The 22,035-nt window shown below is 41.3% G+C and overlaps 1 protein-coding gene across 1 annotated transcript in view; it reads left to right on the plus strand.

The window, feature by feature from the left end:
* Positions 1-7,337: 7,337 nt before the first annotated feature.
* LOC115207690 (leucine-rich repeats and immunoglobulin-like domains protein 2) overlaps positions 7,338-22,035 on the plus strand; it is a 28,657-nt gene continuing 13,959 nt past the window's right edge. The window contains exons 1-5 of the mRNA XM_029775062.1: positions 7,338-7,531; positions 9,178-9,252; positions 10,999-11,133; positions 11,374-11,517; positions 11,818-11,961. Coding sequence (XP_029630922.1) covers positions 7,338-7,531; positions 9,178-9,252; positions 10,999-11,133; positions 11,374-11,517; positions 11,818-11,961 — 692 coding nt within the window. The remainder of the gene's footprint in view (positions 7,532-9,177; positions 9,253-10,998; positions 11,134-11,373; positions 11,518-11,817; positions 11,962-22,035) is intronic.

The following is a 22,035-nucleotide window of genomic DNA, read 5'->3' on the forward strand; positions in this document are numbered from 1 at the left end:
ACACAGGTGAATGTCTCGCGTCATCTGATGATTGGTTACAAATGGTCTCGCGCAGTTACTGTAACTGTATGTATGCAGCCAGCCCCAGTCGGCAATACGAAACATGACAGAGGTGCAACATTGTATCCGCCTTAACAAATGAAATAAAGCAATAGTGTTATTCAGTATTGTGTACCTACAAACCGTAGACAAATTACCCAGCTAGCCTATAACATTATGAGAACCATATAATTCTTAGAGCTTGGTGAGGCGTGGGTGTCCTATGGTTATCTTGCATACAACCTTCCCATAACATGTCCTACGGGTTTCCTCGTGGTTCTATTTAAAGTAATGTTGTCAAATTTGTCCGAGAATTTTAAGAAATAACGTTCTTCTGTTTGAATTTCAGTACTTCAGCATAACTTTCTACATGTTTCCTCATGGTTATATTTAAAGTAATGTTCTCAGAACATTCAGAGAATGTTAAGAAACAACTTTCTGTGGAAATGTCAGTACTTCAGCATAATGTTTTCTACAGGTTTCCTCATGGTTATATTTAAAGTCATGTTCTCAGAACATTAAGAAAACTTTCCATTAAAAAAAACCAGAAAACATTATACAATCTCTCTTTTTCCTCTCTTGTTAAGTGTGTTCAGGTGTTTTGGCCACGCCCACTAATTAGCCACAGCTGGTATTAATGAGTGCTTGTTTTCTTTGAATAGACAAAAATGAACATCTTTGTTTGAGTAAAAAAAAACATGGAATGCTAGCTCCATCCCGGAGCTATGGATTTCCACCTGTGCTTGTAGTTCAAAACAGTTAACACAAAGGAAATTGGCAGCCTTATTGAAGCATGTTCTCGTAACTTTATTTAATTACCTTCAAATAACCTATAATTTCCATTCTCAGAATGTTAATAAAACCTCACAGGAAAACTTTTAGGGAACCATAGAAAAACTTTCTCAGAACCTCCCTTCAACTTAAAAATGTATGTTCTTAGAACATGCAAAATGTTCATTTCCATTCTCTGAACGCTTAAAAAACGTTCAGTTTTAACTGTCAGGAATCTTATGACCAAAAACGTATGTTCCCACAACTTACAAGGAACCAAATGTACTAGCTGGGTAGGCTACTGAGAGATAATCCCCAAATAGTTTATCTAGCAGTACATAACAGTTGAAACAATGTATTGCCATAAAAAATTATTGTTCTATGTAAAATATAGTATTGTCACGCTACAGTGTTATAGGCTACACTGTAGCCAACAACAGCCTACTACCACCTGAAGACATCTATTGGTGCAGTAGACTAGCATAGATACACACACTCACCTGTTTAGGTTCACTTTCAACACTGTGCCAACAACATAAAGAGCCCTCAAAGTTTTCTCAATGTCGAGACGAAATGTCTGTTGATACGGTACTGGCATGTCGGTTGCTTTTCTCTTATTAAGGTGCTGAAGGAGATTAGGGTGCCTGGTCATAGAAACTTGTTCCTATGAAACATCTATGGTGAGACAGTACATTGCAGAGGAGCAGAATGATCGAATGAGATATGGCAGTGAAGGGTAGGCTTGGCCTTATTGATAAGGGGGTGTTTTCCTGCTAGCAATTTGAGGCAGAGGAGGCTGCAATTACCCAGCAAACCAAACGTGCACCCTGTCATAGCAGTCGGCACTTGAATAGCAACAGGATTATGTAGTCATAGGCCTAAACTAGGCCTCAGTATAAATTTAGTTGTCACACTGATTGTCATGTTGAAGGCTATATTTGAATCACAAAAATATGTCCTAAAAATCAATCCCTGCCCTAAAGGCCATGCAGTCGTAGACATTAGGCACAGGCCTCTGTATAGAGCCAATGAGTCTGGACCTTCATGGCACCATTAATTGTCCCCTCACCTGGACCGTACATACATATTCAAACCAGAAGCCATGGATTACAGGCAACATCCTTAAGGCTAGAGCTGTCGCTTTTAAGGAACAGGACACTAATCCGGACACTTATAAGAAATCCCGCTAAGCCCTCTGACGCACCATCAAACAGGCAACGCGTCAATACAGGACTAAGATCAAATCGAAACAAGGAGCTGATCGTGGACTACACACGCCCCCATTCAAATCGACAGGGCTGTAGTGGAGCGGGTCGAGAGCTTCAAGTTCCTCGTGTCCACATCACTAAGGATCTTTCAGGGTCCGCACACACCAACACAGTTGTGAAGAGGGCAGGACAATGCCTCTTCCCCCTCTGGAGGCTGAAAAGATTTGGCATGGGCACTCAGATCCTCAAAAAGTTCTACAGCTGCACCATTGAGAGCATCTTGACTGGCTGCATCAACACTTGGTATGGCAACAGCTTGGCATCTGACGGCAAGGCGCTACAGAGGGTAGCGCGTACGGCCTAGTACATCCCTGGCGCCGAACTCCCTGCCATCCAGGACCTCTATACCGGTGTCAGAGGAAGGCTCTAAAAATTGTCAGACTCCAGCCACCCAAGTCATAGACTGTATGACTTGGGTGCCGATGCACCAAGTCTGGAACCAACAGGACCCTGAACAGCTTCTAAGCCCAAGCCATAAGACTACTTAATAGTTAGTTAAATAGCTACCCGGACTATCTGCATTTAGCCTATTTGCACGTCATTTTTGGACTTATCAAATACGATGCTGCTACTGTTTATTATATATCACTTTATTCCTAGTTATACAGTGCCTTCGGAAAGTATTCAGACCCCTTGACTTTTTCTAAATTTTGTTACGTTACAGCCTTATTCTACAATTGATTAAAGTAAAACAATTTCATCAGCAATCTACACATAATACCCCATACTGACACAGTGAAAACATTTTAGAAATGTTTGCAAATGTATTAAAAACTAAAAACAAAAATACCTTATTTGCATGTGTTGAGACCCTTTGCTATGAGACTCAAAATTGAGCTTAGGTGCATCCTGTTTCCATTCATCATCCTTGAGCTGTTTCTACAATTTGATTGGAGTCCACCTGTGGTAAATTCAGTTGATTGGACATGATTTGGAAAGGCACACACCTGTCTATATAAAGTCACACAGTTGACAGTGCATGTCAGAGCAAAAAACAAGCCATGAGGTCAAAGGAATTGTCAGTAGAACACCAAATAAGGATTGTGCCCGAGCACAGATCTGGAAAATGGTAGCAAAAAAAGATCTGCAGCATGGAACGTTCCCAAGAACACAGTGACCTCCACCATTCTTAAATGGAAGAAGTTTGGAACCACCAAGACTCTTCCTAGAGCTGGCTGCCTGGCCAAAGCGCGCAATCGTGGGAGAAGAACATTGGTTAGGGAGGTGACCGAGAATCCGATGGTCACTGACAGAGCTCTAGAGTCCCTCTGTGGAGATGGGAGAACCTTCCAGAAGGACAACTATCTCTGCAGCACTCCACCAATTAGGCCTTTATGGTTGAGTGGCCAGACAGAAGCCACTCCTCAGTAAAAGGCACATGACAGCAAGCTTGGAGTTTGCCAAAGGCACCTAAAGACTCTCAAACCATGAGAAACAAGATTCTCCGGTCTGATGAAACCAAGATTGAACTCTTTTGCCTGAATGCCAAGCATCACGTCTGGAGGAAACCTGGCACCATCCCTACGGTGAAGCATGGTGGTGGCAGCACTATGCTGTGGGGATGTTTTTCAGTGGCAGGGACTCAGAGACTAGTCACGATGAAGACAAAGATGAATGGAGCAAATAACAGAGATCCTTGATGAAAACCTGCTCCAGAGAGCTCAGGACCTCCGACTGGGGCGAATGTTCACCTTCCAACAGGACAACAACCCTAAGCACACAGTCAAGACAACGCAGGAGTGGCTTCAGGGCAAGTCTCTGAATGTCCTTGAGTGGCCCAACCAGATCCCGGACTTGAACTCGATCTAACATCTCTGGAGAGACCTGAAAATAGCTGTGCAGCAATGCTCCCCATCCAACCTCACAGAGCTTGAGAGGATCTGCAGAGAAGAATGGGAGAAACTCCCCAAATACAGGTGTGCCAAGCTTGTTGCATCATACCCAAGAAGACTAGAGGCTGTAATCACTGCTAAAGGTTCTTCAACAAAGTACTGAGTAAAGGGTCTGAATACTTATGTAAATTTGATATTTCCATTTTTTATGTTTAATAAATTAGCAAAAATGTCCCAATATTGTGTATTGATTGATGAGGGGGGTAAAAACTGCCCATATAAGACATGTATATGTACCTGAAAATTGGTTGTTGTTTAAAACATCATTATAGCATATTCAGAAACAACTGTCCCGTTGACGGGACACCGATCCAGTAGAGGTTATTAACCCACACCAATGTTACATGCATGTTCAAACTGTTCAAATCATGTGTTTGATGTATTTGATACCATTCCACTGATGAATTTGATACCATTCCACTGAGTCCGCTTCAGCCATTACCACAAGCCCGTCCTCCCAAATCAGGTATCAGTTAATCTGACTATACTCTCATCATTGATTTGAGATTCATTGATCATATACTCTCATCATTGATCGTTGATTAACTTAATTCAGCAATTTAAGGGCTTCCTGTATAAATCAAATTTGATTTGTCACATGAGCCGAATACCACAGGTGTAGACCTTACAGTGAAATGCTTACTTACAAGCCCTTAACCAACAATGTAGTTAAGAAAATACATATATATATATATATATATATATATATATATAACAAATAATTAAGGAGCAAAAATAACAGTAGCGAGGCTATATACAGGGGGTTACGGTACAGAGTCAATGTGTGGGGGCACCGGTTAGTCGAGGTAATTGAGGTAATATGTACATGTAGGTAGTGGAAAGTGACTATGCATGGATAATAAACAGAGAGTAGCAGCAGCGTAAAAATGGGGGGTTGGGTGGGGACAACGGAAATAGTCCAGGTAGCCATTTGATTAACTGTTCAAGAGTCTTATGTCTTGGGGGTAGAAGCTGTTAAGAAGCCTTTTTGACCTAGACTTGGTGCTCCAGTACCGCTTGCTGTGCGGTAGCAGAGAGAACAGTCTATGATTAGGGTGGCTGGAGTCCTTTGCAATTTATGGGCCTTCCTCTGACATTGCCTGGTATAGAGGTCCTGGATGGCAGGAAGCTTGGCCCCAGTGATCTACTGGGCCGTACACACTACCCTCTATAGTGCCTTACGGTCAGTTGCCATACCAGGCGGTGATGCAATAAAGGCAGGATGCTCTCGATGGTGCAGCTGTAGAACCTTTCCAAATATTTTCAGTCTGCTGAGGGGGAATAGGTTTTGTCGTGCCCCCTGTCTTGGTGTGTTTGGACCATGATAGTTTGTTGGTGACATTAGTGAACTTGAAGCTCTCAACCTGCTCCACTACAGCCCCATCGATGAGAATGGGAGTGTGCTCGGTCCTCTTTTTTCTGTAGTCCACAATCATCTCCTTTGTCTTGATCACGTTGAGGGAGAGGTTGTCAGTGATGTTGTGTCATCGATAAACTTAATGATACTGTTGGAGTCTTGCTTGGCCATGCAGTCATGGGTGAACAGGGAGTACAGGAAGGGACTGAGCACAATCCCTGAGGGGCCCCTGTGTTGAGGATCAGCATGGCAGATGTGTTGTTACCTACCCATACCACCTGGGAGCGGCCCGTCAGAAAGTCCAGGATCCAGTTGCAGAGGGAGGTGTTTAGTCCCAGGGTCCTTAGCTTAGTGATGAGCTTTGAGGGCACTATGGTGTTGAACGCTGAGCTGTAGTCAATGAATAGCATTCTCACGTAGGTGTTCCTTTTGTCCAGGTGGGAAAGTACAGTGTGGAGTGCAAAATAAATTGCATCATCTGTGGATCTGTCAGGGCGGTATTCAAATTGGAGTGGGTCTAGGGTTTCTGGGATAATGGTATTAATGTGAGCCATGACCAGCCTTTCAAAGCATTTCATGGCTACAGATGTGAGTGCTACGGGTCAGTAGTCATTTAGGCACAGGGACTATGGTGGTCTGCTTGAAACATGTTGGTATTACAGACTCGGTCAGGGACAGGTTGAAAATATCAGTGGAAGTGTTACTTGCTAAGCTAAGCAAAGCAAAGCAGCGTGATGTCCTTTACACAAACATCCCTCTCTGAGATGTAGAATAACACTGGTCTCATAGACTAGACATAACATAGCAAACGTAAATCCAGGACACTCAAATTGGTTTGGTATGGTTATATAAGATAGGTTACTTATTAAGGCAAACATGAAAGGTATGTAGGTGGGTCTATATTACCTGTCTAGTAACACAAAGGTTGCATGTTCAAATCTCATGCTAATTAGCAACTACTTAGCATGTTAGCTAACCCTAACCCTTAGAGCTAGTTAACGTTAGCCACAACAAATTATTAACATATTGTCCGTATTGCAATTCGTAACATATTGTACAATTGCAAATCCTAAAATATAAGACATTGACACAAATGTATACACTCACTCTGGATAAGAGCATCTGCCAAATGACTACAATGTGAAATACATACCATACAAAAGGTAACATACACTAAATTTGGTGTCTCGAATTTACATACAGAATAATACTAAATGCTCTGAAACCACATTGCGAATAAGGAATCACTGCGGCTCTATTCATGGTTTGCTATCTGCAACGCTCGAGAACGTTTTGCAACTGAATGTGGCCCGGGGCCAGGCCGCTTGAGTTTTACTTATTATCGGGATAATAATGTAGCCCAGCCCAGACTGGTCTACTACAACTTCTACTTTTGTAAAACATCAAAAATAAATGTGTCCATGACATGAGCTCTTTTTATAAAAGGAGAGCTTTTGACGTTCTCTCAACCAGTACCTAGCTATCTATTATTGAAAATCAGTTAAGAGAAAAATAATTGAGAAGCATGCATACTGACCAATAGGACAGCTGTAAACATGCTCTAGAGGCAGGATTCACTATATTTTATCGCTATTGTTGTTCCTTCGAAACATAATTCGGGATAATCATACTTTGGTAGCTAGATAATTAATATGTTTAGTCAAAACACTTTGCACGATCCACATCTGTTTGATATGAAGTCAAATGAACTTGGTCCGTGGAAACATCGACATTCAGGTTTACTTTAAGAATGCTAACTGCTAGCCACTTATCTTGGGATTTGTGATGAGATTGGAAGCGGAAGAAAATTCTAAGGGAAAGGAGGAAAAGTCCGTGCTGGGCTGCCATGGGCAAGTTGGAAGAAAAACTTTCGCAATGTTATGCGACTCATGTGAAAGAGGGGGTTTATTTTATTAATAAGAAGTTATATGAATCGGTTGGTGTTGTCGGTTAGACATTTTACAATTGTCAGAAGCTAACTAGCCACGTATTGATAGTTAGACTTTTAAAATGGCGGAAGGCTGGCCCATCCCCCCGACCCTCTTGTTGAGTTTGAGTGCCTGTTTGAGTGCCTGCTGGGCACTGGATTCCTGCCCTGCTCCATGCTCTTGTCCAAGGGGGTCAGACGAAATCCAAATCCTGGATTGCAATAGGAAAAGGTTGTCAGCGGCCCCCCTGGATCCACCTCATGGGATAACTCATCTGTAAGTAGTCCAATATTAGCTAGTTTATCGGTAACAAGCTAGCACCTTTGTTTACAAGCTGCAGTGGCTCCTCAAGCTACCTGGCCTTGTTAGTTTGCTAGCGAGGTCTAACGTTAAATGTCAAGTTCTTTAGCTAAATATATATGTGGATCAGTGGGGGCTCCTCAGAGGAGTAAGGGGAGGACCATCCTCAGTGAATTTCAGAAAAATAAAAACAGTGAAACAGAAAACGATACAAAATATATGAATGTCACCAAATAATTGATTTGAAACGCACTGTTTTGCAATGACGCGCTACAGTAGCCTCAACCGCAATCTCTGGGATAGCACCATGGTGTATGCGGGGGACCGCTAGTTTCCGTCCTCTGGGTACATTGACTCAATACAAAACGTGAGGCTCATGGTTCATACTCCCTTCCAAAGGCTTATACAGTAACTATGATGACGTCCGGCTCGAACCTATTAGAGCTCTTGTAGCATGAACTGACATGTTGTCCTCTCAAAGGATCAGATATTGAATCTAGTACTTAAAGCATAAGCTAAAGTTAGCTAGCACTGCAGTGCACAAAATGTGGTAAGTTATTTGACTCAAAGAGAGACAATAGTTGGATAGTTTGGAACAAATTAATTTATTAAAAAATGAAGAACCAAGAGGGAGAGAGCACTAGTTATATTTTGTATTTGCTTAACTTTCACCTACTTAGTTAGCGAAAGCAGCTAGCTCGTTTAGCCTACTCAAACAGAGAGGGGTGCTATGTTAGCTAGCTGGCCAAGGCTATCCAGCACTGGAACTCTTCCAAGTCAAGGTAATCTTCTGGTTTTATAAATGTATTGCCACCGGAGCCCGCAGGTATAAACTGCAAAACTGCTTGCTGTTGTAAACCGTACTGCATGATTGTAGCGGGTTTACTAACACATTAGTTCTAGTAGTTATGTTGGTTATGACGTTAGCTAATATGATGTAGACTGTGTTTAGCAGTTAGGGTATGAAGTTTTGGCTTGGGAAGGTTTTTTCGCCTGGTCACAGACAGCTGTGTTGTGCACTGAAGTCCACAAGCGAAAGGAAATGGTGAGAGGAGGAGAGCACGTAGATGTCAAATGAATTATACAACTAGCAAAGTGATCATGCTGTTTGTATGTGGCTGCTATGAAAGTGAACTGTGTTTGTGTGATCAGGGTATTCAGGTATTCATTACGCAGATTCTGTTGAAAATGTTTCTTAAACGGAAGCAAACAGAATGAAACGGAGATAAACATACCTTAATTTGTCCAATAGAAACTCTAACTGTTTGGACTAATAATTACACCCTAGATCAACTAGATGCAGGCAAGTGTGTGCATAGGCGGTATTGAATGTGTCACTCTGTCCTGGATTAGTAATTTCTCTCTCGACCTGTGCACCTACGTTGTAAACTTTAATTCGTAGGCTAGGTTGTAGCAACCTCATGAGTGTAGTGAAATTGAGTGTCATGAAGTAGCCTAATTCTATTGATGTTACATTGAGCTGGGTGAATGGAATATGAATGACAGGCACTTACCGCCACTGATCTGGATGTGATCATTTTAGTTTTTCTTGTAAAGATGCCAAAGGTCCACTGAAAGGTGTCTATGGAATTCTATGTAATAACTAATGGTATCTTTTTCAGCACTATGAATCACAATGATCTGACAACTGTTCCATACCTTGGAGAAGTTACCCCAAACATCACAACACTCTCATTGTAAGTTAAAACAATTTTCTCCTCCTCTCTGTGAGTTGTGTGATGTGATTCGTAGGTGTCCTGTCGTAGTATGTGTGCCATAGTAGTAATGTGCAGTTCACAAACGACTCTTTTTACTGAGTCATGATTCGTTTTTTTGAGCAACTCCTTCATTGAAGTAGTTTGTTTGACCTTCGAGTGCTGGCCACAATGAGTCCTACAGCAGGATTAATACACGCTCAGCGGCTCCAGAGACTTGTTTCGACCACCAACTGTCTGCCATATGCTCGAAGGAAGATATACTGAACAAAAATATAAACGAACCATGTAAAGTGTTGGTCCCATTTTTTCATAAACTGAAACATTTCTGGGGTCTTATATTTCATACGCACAAAAGCTTATTTCTCCAAAATGTGTTGCACACATTTGTTTACATCCCTGTTGGTGAGCATTTCTCCTTTGCCAAGATAATCCACCCATCTGACAGGTGTGGCATATCAAGAAGCTGATTAGACAGCATGATCATTACACAGGTGCACCTTGTGCAGGGGACAAAATCTGCAGTTTTGTCAAACAACACAATGCCACAGATGTCTCAAATTTTGAGGGAGTGTGCAATTGGCATGCTAACTGCAGGAATGTCCACTAGAGCTGTTGCCAGATAATTTAACATTAATTTCTCTACCATAAGCCACCTCCAACATTGTTTTAGAGAATCTGGCACTACGTCCAACCGGCCTCACAACCGCAGACCACGTGTTACCACGCCAGCCCAGGACCTCCACATCCAGCTTCTTCACCTACGGGATTGTCTGAGATCGGCCACCTGGGCAGCTGATGAAACTGAGGAGTATTTCTGTCTGTAATAAAGCGCCTTTGTGGGGAGAAGCTCGTTCTGATTGGTGAGCCAGGCCCACCAATGGCTGCGCCCCTGCCCAGTCATGTGAAATCCATAGATTAGGGCCTAATACATTCATTTAAATTGACTGATTTCCTTATATGAACTGTGAAATGATTGCATGTTGCATTTATATTTTTGTTCAGTATAGATCATGAGCATAGAGAAGAAAAATGCATGTTTAGAACTGACAATTAATCGCATGGTGCAAGAAGGAATGTAATTAATTGAAGGTTATGGACACAGCTTTGTTGAACCAAAACATACACAGTCTCTGCTCAACAAACTTTGGAAGGAATTATTTGGAGGGCTGCAGTTCGCCAATGACATTTTTCTTATCACCCTCATCTCAGTCAAGCAATGCATTCCGCCAAGAGTCGTTCACAACCTAGTCCAGTTGCAATCACAACTGGTCTCGACCTCGTTTCTAATGTATCAAGGAATAATCTTATTTGTTTGCATGCCTATCAACAAATGTACATTGTTTAAAGCACACGTTTTACGTCTGTCACGAATGACAGCTGCAATAAGCCACCTATGGTGAACGAGAGGCTTGTACAATCATGACACGACTTTTGAGTTGTCAGTTCATTGTTCGCATGCTATGGGCATGACTGACTCAAATGAATGAAATTAGTTGAAAGATTTGTTATTTTGACTGAATGAGTTGAAAAGGTAAGTCAGTAAAAAGAGCTGAACTTCCCAGCACTATGCAATAGGGAAGTGTCGGAAGAAAGGAATCACCGGCCGGGGGACTTCTGTCCAACCCTGCATTCTTTATGCCATGGTTTGGGTATAAATACACATTGATGGTGTATTTATGTAGATTAATGTTGATTATTATGTACATTACTGCTCATTGTGCACAGGGTCCACAACCGGATCTCAGAGCTGTGGATGCATCAGCTGCATCCATACATATCCTTGGAGACACTTGACCTGTCATCTAACTCCATCTCAGAGATGAAGGCTGGAGCTTTCCCACCCATGCAGCTGAAATACTTGTGAGTCCTGCCTGTGGCATTGTTTTCCAACTATAGTAGACAACTTCTAAGGAGGGAGGAAATTGTTGTTTCAGCAACAACCAAAAGGGTGTGTTCTACTTTACTTGTTATTGGCTTATTAATGTGACTTCTTAATCCAAAATAAAGACCTTAGTCTTTGGAATGTATACATGCAGGTGTAATGTAAAAGTAAACTGATCGCCCTTCCTGATGGAATGTTTCTGCATCTCTATCTCCCAGGAATTTAAGCAATAACAAGATCAGTGTCCTTGAACCTGGCTGCTTTGACAACATCTCCAGCTCCCTGCTGGTTCTGAAGCTGAACAGGAACAGAATAACACTGCTACCATACAAAGTTTTCAGGCTTCCCCAGCTGCAGTTCCTGTAAGTCAATGTTCTGCTTCAGTCAAACCATTTCCATAGCAATGATGAGCAGTGTGCAAACCTAATTACCAGACCCTCGCTAGATGGTAGGTTTCTTACATGATTTAGTCTACATATGTTAAGCTTTTGAATGTGTTTGATACTTTTGTATGAGGGACTATCCTTAGTTAAATATATTTTCTTTAAACAATTTGCATTCGTGATTGTGAATTTTTAGTTTTCACAGATTCAGTATGTAGTACGGTTTTATAGTAGTTGAAACAACTTATTCTAAACTGCCCGATTCTGACTCTTTCCTAGGGAATTAAAGCGCAACAAGATCAAGATGGTGGACAGCCTGACCTTCAAAGGGATGGCCTTACTGAAATCACTGAAGATGCAGCGGAATGGCATCACAAAGCTGATGGACGGTGCTTTCTTTGGGCTCAACAACATGGAGGAGCTGTGAGTTCTTCTGCCTTTTAGTCTTTTATAAGAAAGATCAGTACAGTATTTGTACAGATAGGAGGAGCCAGATGTCTCACGGGATGTATAAATCGGAAGCATCTGTTCATCAAATATGGTGATAAGAGGAAGTCCAGTGAATATGAATATGGAGCTAGATAATACTTGGCCGACATTCTGCAAATTTTCTCATTTTGAAACGTTTGCTCTCAATTCAGTTTTCTTTCCCAAAACTCCAATCTGTCACGAACAGAGTGCACTAAGTTTAGTAGACTTGACCCTTTGCCAAAGTAAAAAAAAAAATGCATTGTTTAGGAGTGTTACAAACACCAATAGTTTCTCGCTAGATTGTACTTTGTTATGCCCACCTCCTTGCTTGTTCTGCCCACTATGCTTCATTTGCTCCAATTGGAAATGACACCGATGAGATAGTGAGCTCTAAGGGTTGGGTGATATTACGATACAATCGGAAATCAACTATGTTTGACAGACATTGTTGATGACAACGTGATGTGACAGACAATAGTTTTTATATATTAGAACTTTTTTTTACATATTTTAACATGACTGGCACCGCCGTAGTCGGGCAGCGCACAACAGTGCAGCTCGCAGCCAAATGACCTACCTATTCCTATTTGCTATAGCCTTTTTCAATAAATATGTAGGTAGACTTAGCCTACTATTTAACATAATGCAAGAGTAGGCCTACAATGTATGTATATTGTAGACGGAGTGGAGAGTGTCAAAAGCTGTGCAAAATGTCAGAACATTTATCTCGCTCACCTTGCCTATGTCTGATGATCATGGGCCTTTTACCGCAGACACGCCTTTGTCTGGCTTGCTTTATGAGCTTCATTTCCCTTTTTTTTTTTTTTCTCCCAATCCCCATTTTATTTGAATATGACTTGTTGGTCTAAGCATATATTTCATGATCTACTTTCAAATGAATCTAAGAGCCCAGTAAAAGAGTTCTATCTCAGAAATGTTTTTGAATAGCCTAAATAAAAACATGATATGGGAATAATGAAGGAGAGAACCAACAATTGCAAGATAGAATAATCGAATGGGAAGTTTCTGGCCTCCACCTGACCAAAGCTTTAGGAAAAATAAATGTTGTGCCGCCGGAAAATCCTTGCAAACCAAACAGCCAATAATATAGGCCTACACAAAATAAAAAAATGTAATTCAATAAAATGTGCAGTAAATGTAACTTGTACAAGTTAAACTTCTAAATAGATTTATATTATTGTGGATTTTTATTTAATTAAATTTTTTAATGTAGCCTTTTTTATTTATTTAACTAGGCAAGTCAGTTAAGAACAAATTCTTATTTACAATGATGGTCTACACTGGCCAAACCCGGACGATGCTGGGCCAATTGTGCGCCACCCTATAGGACTCCCAATCACGGCCGGTTGTGATACAGCCTGGAATTGAACCAGGGTGTCTGTAGTGACGCCTCAAGCACTGAGGTGTTTATTCAAATCCTTGAATTGCGCAATGGGCATTTTATTTGTATTTCTTTCACCTTTTATTTAACCAGGTAGGCCAGTTGCGACAAGTACAACTGCGACCTGGCCAAGATAAAGCAAAGCAGTGCGACAAAAACATCAACGCAGAGTTACACATAAACAAACGTACAGTCAATAACAATTAGAAAAATCTATGTAAAGTGTGTGCAAATGTAGGGAGGTAAGGCAATAAATAGGCCATGGAGGTAAAATAATTACAATTTAGCAATAATACTGGAGTGATAGCTGTGCAGATGATGATGTGCAAGTAGAGATACTGGGGTGCAAAAGAGCAAGTGGATAAGTAACAATATGGGGATGAGGTAGTTGGGTGTGCTATTTACAGATTGGCTGTGTAAAGGTACAGTGATCGGTAAGCTGCTCTGACAGCTGATGCTTGAAGTTAGAGGGGGAGATATAAGGTTTCAGTGATTTTTGCAATTTGTTCCAGTCATTGGCAGCAGAGAACTGGAAGGAAAGGTGGCCAAAGGAAGTGTTGGCTTTGGGGATGACTAGTGAAATATACCTGCTGGAGCGTGTGCTACGGGTGGGTGTTGCTATGGTGACCAGTGAGCTGATCACCTGTGGGCGCTCATTACATAAGCTCCCACAGCAGTGCTTTCGATAAGCAGGAACAATAAATAAATGCTGCTTATAAAAAGAGTAACCCACATTTGGATGGGCTACAAATGACAATAAATAAAGTAAACAAAATAAGTTCTAAATTAACCACAAATTACAGTGCAAAAAAGTGTAAGGCATACAACAGATATTCTAACCTAGGCTGCATTTGTTTAAAATAAGAGGCGTCTGTGGATACAGGCTTTGGAAATTAAACAAATAAAGTGCAATGAAGAACCATCCAGACTATTTATTTTCATTATATATTAACCTTTTCTAAAGGTTTCTGGCAAGGAACACAAGCATGTTCACTTTTTCTGGCTTTAATAGATTGTGGAGTAACAATATTACATGCTATAGGCCTACTGAAAACACGTTAAGATGGAACGTTTTTTCTGCACAGATGCAAAGGTATTTGAGGGCAACGTTGTCCAAGAGTGGAAGTCAAACCTTTTTCCCCCTCCACCATGCCAGTGGGTCATCATCTCCTCCTGTGCTGGCCTGCTGTTGCTCACTGAGTGACTGTTTGCTTAGCTCTCCCAAGGAGACTTTCCAGCGACGTCTGCTATGGTGAACAAGCGTACTCGATCTCAGTTGAAATTGTCCGAAATCACCAATGAAAGGGGTCTCGTATCACACTGTAGGCCTACAACGTTTGGTTCCAAATCACCATTCAAAGTTATTGGTGTTAAGTTCATGTTTTAAGTATCCCTATATTTCTGTTATTACGGGGCTATCACTCAGTCAAGAGTGCGCCTGCGCAGGAAGTCTGTTCGTTGATGGAACTAGCCGAGAGTGCAATGGCTACCTTGTAGTGTGTTCATACGGTATAGTAAACTTTGTTAAACTGGAACCTTGTCATTGTGTCATTTCGAGTTAACATTGGTAGCAGAGGATGGCTAATAACTACAATGTGCCACCTCGCTTCGACGAGAAGAGGTCGTACGAAAGTTGGAAAAATTAACTTGGAATCTGGACACGGGTTACTAATCTGGACGCGAAAAAGCAAGCACTTGCGGTGGTATTATCGCTCGAGGGAAGAGCGAGAGATACAGCACTGGAAATATCCCTGGAGGATTTGAACAATGATGATGGTATGGGAACTTTGATCAGAGCACTGGATTTCTTAAAGAAGAGAAAGACCGTGCCTACGAGGCATATTCAAACTTTGACAGTGTTTCGAGAGATATTTCGGTTGCAATGACGGACTACATCATTGATTTCGAACAGAGGTACAATAGGATGCTTAACCTGTTTGGTATAGGGGGCAGTATTGAGAATTTTGGAAAAATATGTTCCCATTTTTAACTGCCTCCTACACCAACTCAGAAGCTAGAATATGCATATTATTGTTCAGGTTTGGATAGAAAACACTCTGAATTTTCTAAAACTGTTTGAATGGTGTCTGTGAGTATAACAGAACTCCTATGGCAGGCAAAAACCTGACAAGGCTTCAAGCAGGAAGTACCCTGTCTGACAAGGAGTCGTGCGTCTTACCTCTTTTTATTGAAAAGTAAGGATCTTAGCTGTAACGTGACAATTCCCAGGGCTCCAATAGGCTCTCAGAGCCCGCGAAAACCCTGAAGGTTTACGAGGGAGCCTCAGGTTGAAACATATTATCGCCTTTTGTAAGTGGATGCTGAGAGGACCTTTCAATGATGCGCGTGCATGAGTCGCTTCTGAGGAGAAATTTTATTCGGCTGTTTAGGCTCAATGCATACTCCCGGTCGGAATATTATCACTTCTCTACGACATAAATGGCATAAAAATTGGTTTTAAACAGCGGTTGACATGCTTCGAAGTACGGTAATGGAATATTTAGACATTTTTGACAAGCCAACGCGCCATGCGCGGGACCGTGAAAAAGCATTCTGATAGTGTCTAGAACTCACGAACAAAACGTCGCTGTTGGAACATAACGATGGATTATTTGGGACCAAACCAACATTTGTTATTGAAGTAGAAGTCCTGGCAGTGTATTCTGATGAAGAACAAGCAAGGTAAGAACATTTTTCTTATAGGAAATGTGATTTTGGTGGAGGCTGAACTGGGTGGGTATCTAAATAGCTAGCCCTGTAATGCCGGGCTATGTACTTAGATTATTGCAAAATGTGCTTCATCCGAAAAGCTATTTTAAAATCGGACATATCGAGTGCATAGAGGAGTAATGTATCTATAATTCTTAAAATAATTGTTATGCTTTTTGTGAACGTTTATCGTGAGTATTTTAGCAAACTGTTAGTAATTTCACCGGAAGTTTGCGGTGGTTTTTTTCTGAACGTCACATGCTAATGTAAAAAGCTGTTTTTTGATATAAATATGAACTTGATTGAACAGACATGCATGTATTGTATAACACAATGTCCTAGGTGTGTCATCTGATGAAGATCATAAAAGGTTAGTGCTGCATTTAGCTGTGGTTTGGGTTTATGTGACATGATATGCTAGCTTGAAAAATGGGTGTCAGATTTTTTCTGGCTGGGCACTCTGCTGACATAATCTAATGTTTTGCTTTCGTTGTAAAGCCTTTTTGAAATCGGACAGTGGGGTTAGATTAACGAGATTCTTGTCTTTAAATAGCTGTGAAATAGTCATATGTTTGAGAAATTGAAGTAATAGTATTTCTAACGATTCAAAAATCGCGCCATTGGAATTACAATAGCTGTTACGTAGGTGGGACGAAATCGTCCCACATAGCCCAGAGAGGTTAAGTACGACATGGTTCTCCCGGATGCAGTGTTAGCTTTCAAGTTGCTAGATACTGCCTGTCTAGATGGTCGGGAGAAACAGTTGGCTTTGACTGCTTGTACTGACATTTGCATCAATGCAGTCGGCACTAAAAATAATTTTTGGTGAAAAAGACGTCTGTCGCGCCGTTAAACGCTCCGATCCCGTAACCGGGATCAACATCCAGCGAAAAATCTGAGCACCATATTCACAACCAAATCTAATAAATTCTGTTTCTCAAACATAGGACCACGTTGTCCCATTTCAAAAAGGCTTTGCAGCGAAAGCAAAAAATTACATTATGTTAGGAGAGTACATCGACACAATAGCCACACCGCCATTTTCCGACCAACCACATGCATCACAAATAACCAAAACACAGCTAAATGAAGCACTAACCTTTGACAATCTTCATCAGATGACACTCCTAGGACATCATGTTACACAATACATGCATTCTTTTGTTCGATAAAGTTCATATTTATATATAAAAACAGCATTTTACATCGGCGCGTGATGTTCAGAAAATATTTTCCCTCAAATGCTTCCGGTGAATCAGCGCTACAATTTACAAAATTACTATTCGAAAACATTGGTAAAATATAATATTGTCATTCAAAGACTTATAGATTAACATCTCGTGAATGCAACCGCATTGCCAGATTTAAAAATAACTTTACTGGGAAATCACACTTTGCAATAAACGAGGTGCTATGCTCAGAAAAATAGGCTAGGCGATACAGGTTAGCGCCATCTTGGAACCATCTAAAATCAAATATACTATTGTAAATATTCCCTTACCTTTGATTATCTTCATCAGAAGGCACTTCCAGGAATCCCAGGTCCACAACAAATGTAGTTTTGTTCGAAAAAAGTTAATTTATGTCCCAATAGCTCCTTCTTGTTAGCGCGTTCCGAAGGCTACTCATAATGTACGAGGCGCGCTGGACTTGTCACGAATGTGCAATTTTTTTTATTTACGTTCGTTCAAACATGTCAAACGTTGTATAACATAAATCTTTAGGGCCTTTTTCAATCAGAACTTCAATAATATTCAAGGCGGACGATTGCATTGTCTTACTAAACAATTCGGAACGAGAGAGTACCCACGGGCACGCGCATCACAGTAGTAATGGCCCTCCCTCTATGACAAACTTTCCAGGCCTCTCGTTCGGTCAGTTTTTACGGGAGAAGACTCAAACCACTTTGTAAAGACTGTTGACATCTAGTGGAAGCCTTAGGAAGTGCTAAATGAATCCTAACTCAGGGTGTGTTTCATAGCCAAAGGCTTGAAAGTGATTCCACAAATCAGATTTCCACTTCCTGTTAGGATTTGTCTCAGGTTTTGACTGCCATGTGAGTTCTGTTATACTTACAGACACCATTCAAACAGTTTTAGAAACTTTAGAGTGTTTTCTATCCAAATCTACTAATTATATGCATATCCTAGCTTCTGAGTTTGAGTAGGAGGCCGTTTAATATGGGCACGTATTTTTTTTTAAATTCGCAATAGCGCCCCCTGGCCTTAACGTGCATCAAGAGGTTAACAGATGGAATGCAAGTGAGTGACGCAGCATATTACACTGAGCAGCAGAGAAAAGGCGCCAAAAAGTCACATTCTCAAGACAACCAGAAGAGGGCGCCATTTCCCGGCACAAATCCACTGGACAAATATGGAAGCACTTACCATTGGGTTAAAGACTGTCCTCATAAAAATGAACAAGTTAAACTAACAGAGGAAAATGTAAACACAGAGAGAGAGAGCAGTGTAACATTACACTGTTTTCAAATGAATCTGATACTGAGATGTTTTTATAGTTGAATCCATAGGATCTGCTGTGATTGATACTGCATGTACACGGACAGTGTGTGGTGCAAAATGGCTTAATAGCTATGTCAGTGAACTAAATATGAAAGAAGTACAAAATATGATTGACACACCAAGCAACAGAGCTTTCAAATTTGGAGATGGGAGAATTGTCCATTCTACCAAGCGAGTTAAGCTGCCAGCAAAAATTGGTCAGACTAAGTGTCACATTGAAACAGAGGTGGTCCCTGCAGATATCCCCTTACTACTAAGCAAAGCTTCCCTCAAGAAGGCAGGGGCTGTACTAGACATAAAAAATGACAAGGCGGTGATGTTTAAACAACCAGTGACTCTTGAACTTACTACCTCAGGCCACTATTGTGTAAACATTTTAGACAAAGACATCACACAGAGTCCATGGGAAAATGAGATTCTGACGGACACAGAGCACATGGAGATTCTGACAGTCACTGAGAACATGAACACAAAAGAAAAACACAAAGTATTGTTAAAGCTTCACAAACAGTTTGGACATGCTACAGTTGACAGACTTCAGAAGTTACTCAGCAGTTCAGGGAATAATGATGATGAGATTTATTTCCATTCTACAGCAGATAGTTAACAGTTGTGAGACATGTCAAAAATACAGTAAACCTAAGCCCAAACCAGCTGTTGGTTTGCCACTAGCTTCCAAATACAATGAAACAGTGGCTGTAGATCTACATGAGTTAGCACCAAGTGTGTGGTACCTTCACATAATCGACCACTTCACACGCTTTAGTGCTGGAAGCATTGTGAATACAAAGAAACCCAGTGACATCATCAAGCACTTCATTCATTCCTGGGTAAGTGTGCATGGCCCTCCCCAGAAATTGTACAGTGACAATGGAGGAGAATTAAATAATAATGAAATAAGAGAAATGGCAGAGAAATTCAACATGGAAGTAAAGACAACTGCTGCATACAGTCCATGGAGCAATGGACTTCTGGAGAGACACAATCAAACGCTCACAGAGATCATGCTGAAAGTGAAGCAAGACAATGGATGTGACTGGAACACAGCGCTAGATTGGGCTTTGATGGCAAAAAAATCAATGCACAATGTTCATGTTTATAGCCCATACCAACTAGTGTTTGGGCAGAACCCTAATCTTCCCTCTGTACTGGTTGACAAGCCACCAGCACTAGAAGGGGCCAGTTTGAGTGCATGGGTGGGACAGCACCTTTCAGCACTACATGCAGCAAGAAAAGCGTTCACTGAAGCAGAGTGCTCATAAAGAATTCGCAGGGCTCTGCGTAAACAGCTACGACCCACCGATGAGAAGTACGAAACTGGAAACAAAGTGTACTACAAACAAGTTGACTGTCAAGAGTGGAAAGGACCGGGAGTAGTCATTGGCCAAGATGGTGTGGTGATATTTGTAAGGCACAGAGGCATCATTGTCAGGGTGCATCACTCAAGATTGCGGAAAGTAAATGATCAACAAGATAGAGGGGCTTTTGCTGAGAATCATTCTAATGAAAAGGAGACCGTAACAGACACAAACCTACCAGATGTCACATCCAATGATATGGACACTGAAACTGACACAGGAAATGAAGCAGAGACCTTCAAACATGCCACAGATAATACTGTTGAGCGTTCAAATGAGGAAAACATTCAACAGCCACATGTGTTAAGAGAACATGGTTGTTCCAATCTGAAAACTGGACAAACTGTTAAATACATGGCCAGAGAAAGTGGTATTCCACGTACAGCAACCGTCATTGGACGAGCAGGAAAAGCCGAAGGAAAACACCAGAACTAGTACAACTTGCAGTACTCTGAACCAGTTACACTTTCTGGTACAACAGGGTCAGCTGACCTGTCACTTGTAGATAATCTCAGAATTGAACCAATGGAAAATCGAGAAACAGAATGACATTCAAAATGATGATGTACTTGAAACAAAGGATGTGTCATTTGACTCAGCTAAGCTAGATGAGCTCAGATATTGGAGGAAAAATGGAGTGTTTGAGGAAGTCGAAGACATTGGCCAAAAATGTGTCTCAACAAGGTGGGTGTGTACCCTTAAAGAATCCTTAATCGAAATGGTGCCTAAAGCACGTCTAATGGCTAGAGGTTTTGAGGAGCTGGCTGCTAAAGAACTCCCAAAAGACTCACCGACATGCGACTCAGAGTCACTCAGATTGCTGATGTCAGTGATCTGCCAGAAAAAATGGAAACTTAATTCCATAGACCTCAAATCTGCATTTTTGCAGGGAACAGAGCTGTCAAGGGACATTCACATCCGACCTCTGCCTGACACCAAATGCGAAGGAACACTGTGGAAACTAAAAAAGTGTGTGTATGGACTGGCAGATGCATCACTCTACTGGTACAATAAAGTCAAGGCAACAATGCTGAATACAGGTGGAAAACTGTCACAAGTGGATCCTGTAGTCTTCTATTGGCTTGATCAAGACTGCAATGTGACTGGAGTACTTGCCTGTCATGTTGATGACTTTATCTGGGGTGGCTCACAGACCTTTGCTACAACTGTGATTCCAAACCTCAAAGCTGTTTTCCAGGTCGGCCGTGAGGAGCATGATGATTTTTGTTATGTTGGCATAGAGTTTATTACAGTTGATGGGACAATACTGATGCAACAGGAGAGCTATACCAAGAATCTTCAACCCATTCACATGGATTCTTCAAGAGCCGTACAAAGGAATTCCCCTCTATGTGGAATTGAAGCTGATCAATTGAGGTCAAAGATAGGATAAATTTTATGGGTTGCTAGACAGAGTAGACCTGATGTAATGTTTGATGGTTGCAACTTGGCATCTAACACAAAACACGCCACTGTACAAACCATTCATGAGGCAAACAAAGTTGTTCTTAAACTGAAATCACAACAAGTGACTTTAAAGTTTCAGCATGTTGGAAAAGATGACTCTTTGAAACTAGTTGTCTTCAGTGATGCTTCGCTAGGGAACCTTACAGATGGAGGCACACAAGGTGGACATCTAATCGTGTTAATGGGTGAAGGAGGAAGATTCTCACCTATCTGTTGGCAGTCAAAAAGGATCAGAAAGGTTGACCAAAGCACACTTGCTGGAAAAACACTTGCTCTTGCAGATGGAATTGACAATGCGATCTTTCTTGCAGCTCTGTTCTCAGAGCTTACCACTGGTGAGACAAAACGGCACATTCTACCTGTAGTTTGTCACTGACAACTACTCATTAGTTGATGCTTTGAAGTCAACCAAGTCTGTCACAGAGAAAAGACTTCGTCTTGAGATTAGCAGCATCAAGGAACTTATTCAAGCACAGAGAATCCAGCGGATTCTGTGGTCGACCACAAAGGAACAGCTTGCTGACTGTGACTAAAGAAGGTCTTGTGCTCCTACAGGCTCTCAGTAATG

The sequence above is a fragment of the Salmo trutta genome, chromosome 14, assembly GCF_901001165.1.
Source record: "Salmo trutta chromosome 14, fSalTru1.1, whole genome shotgun sequence".
Lineage (NCBI taxonomy): Eukaryota > Metazoa > Chordata > Actinopteri > Salmoniformes > Salmonidae > Salmo > Salmo trutta.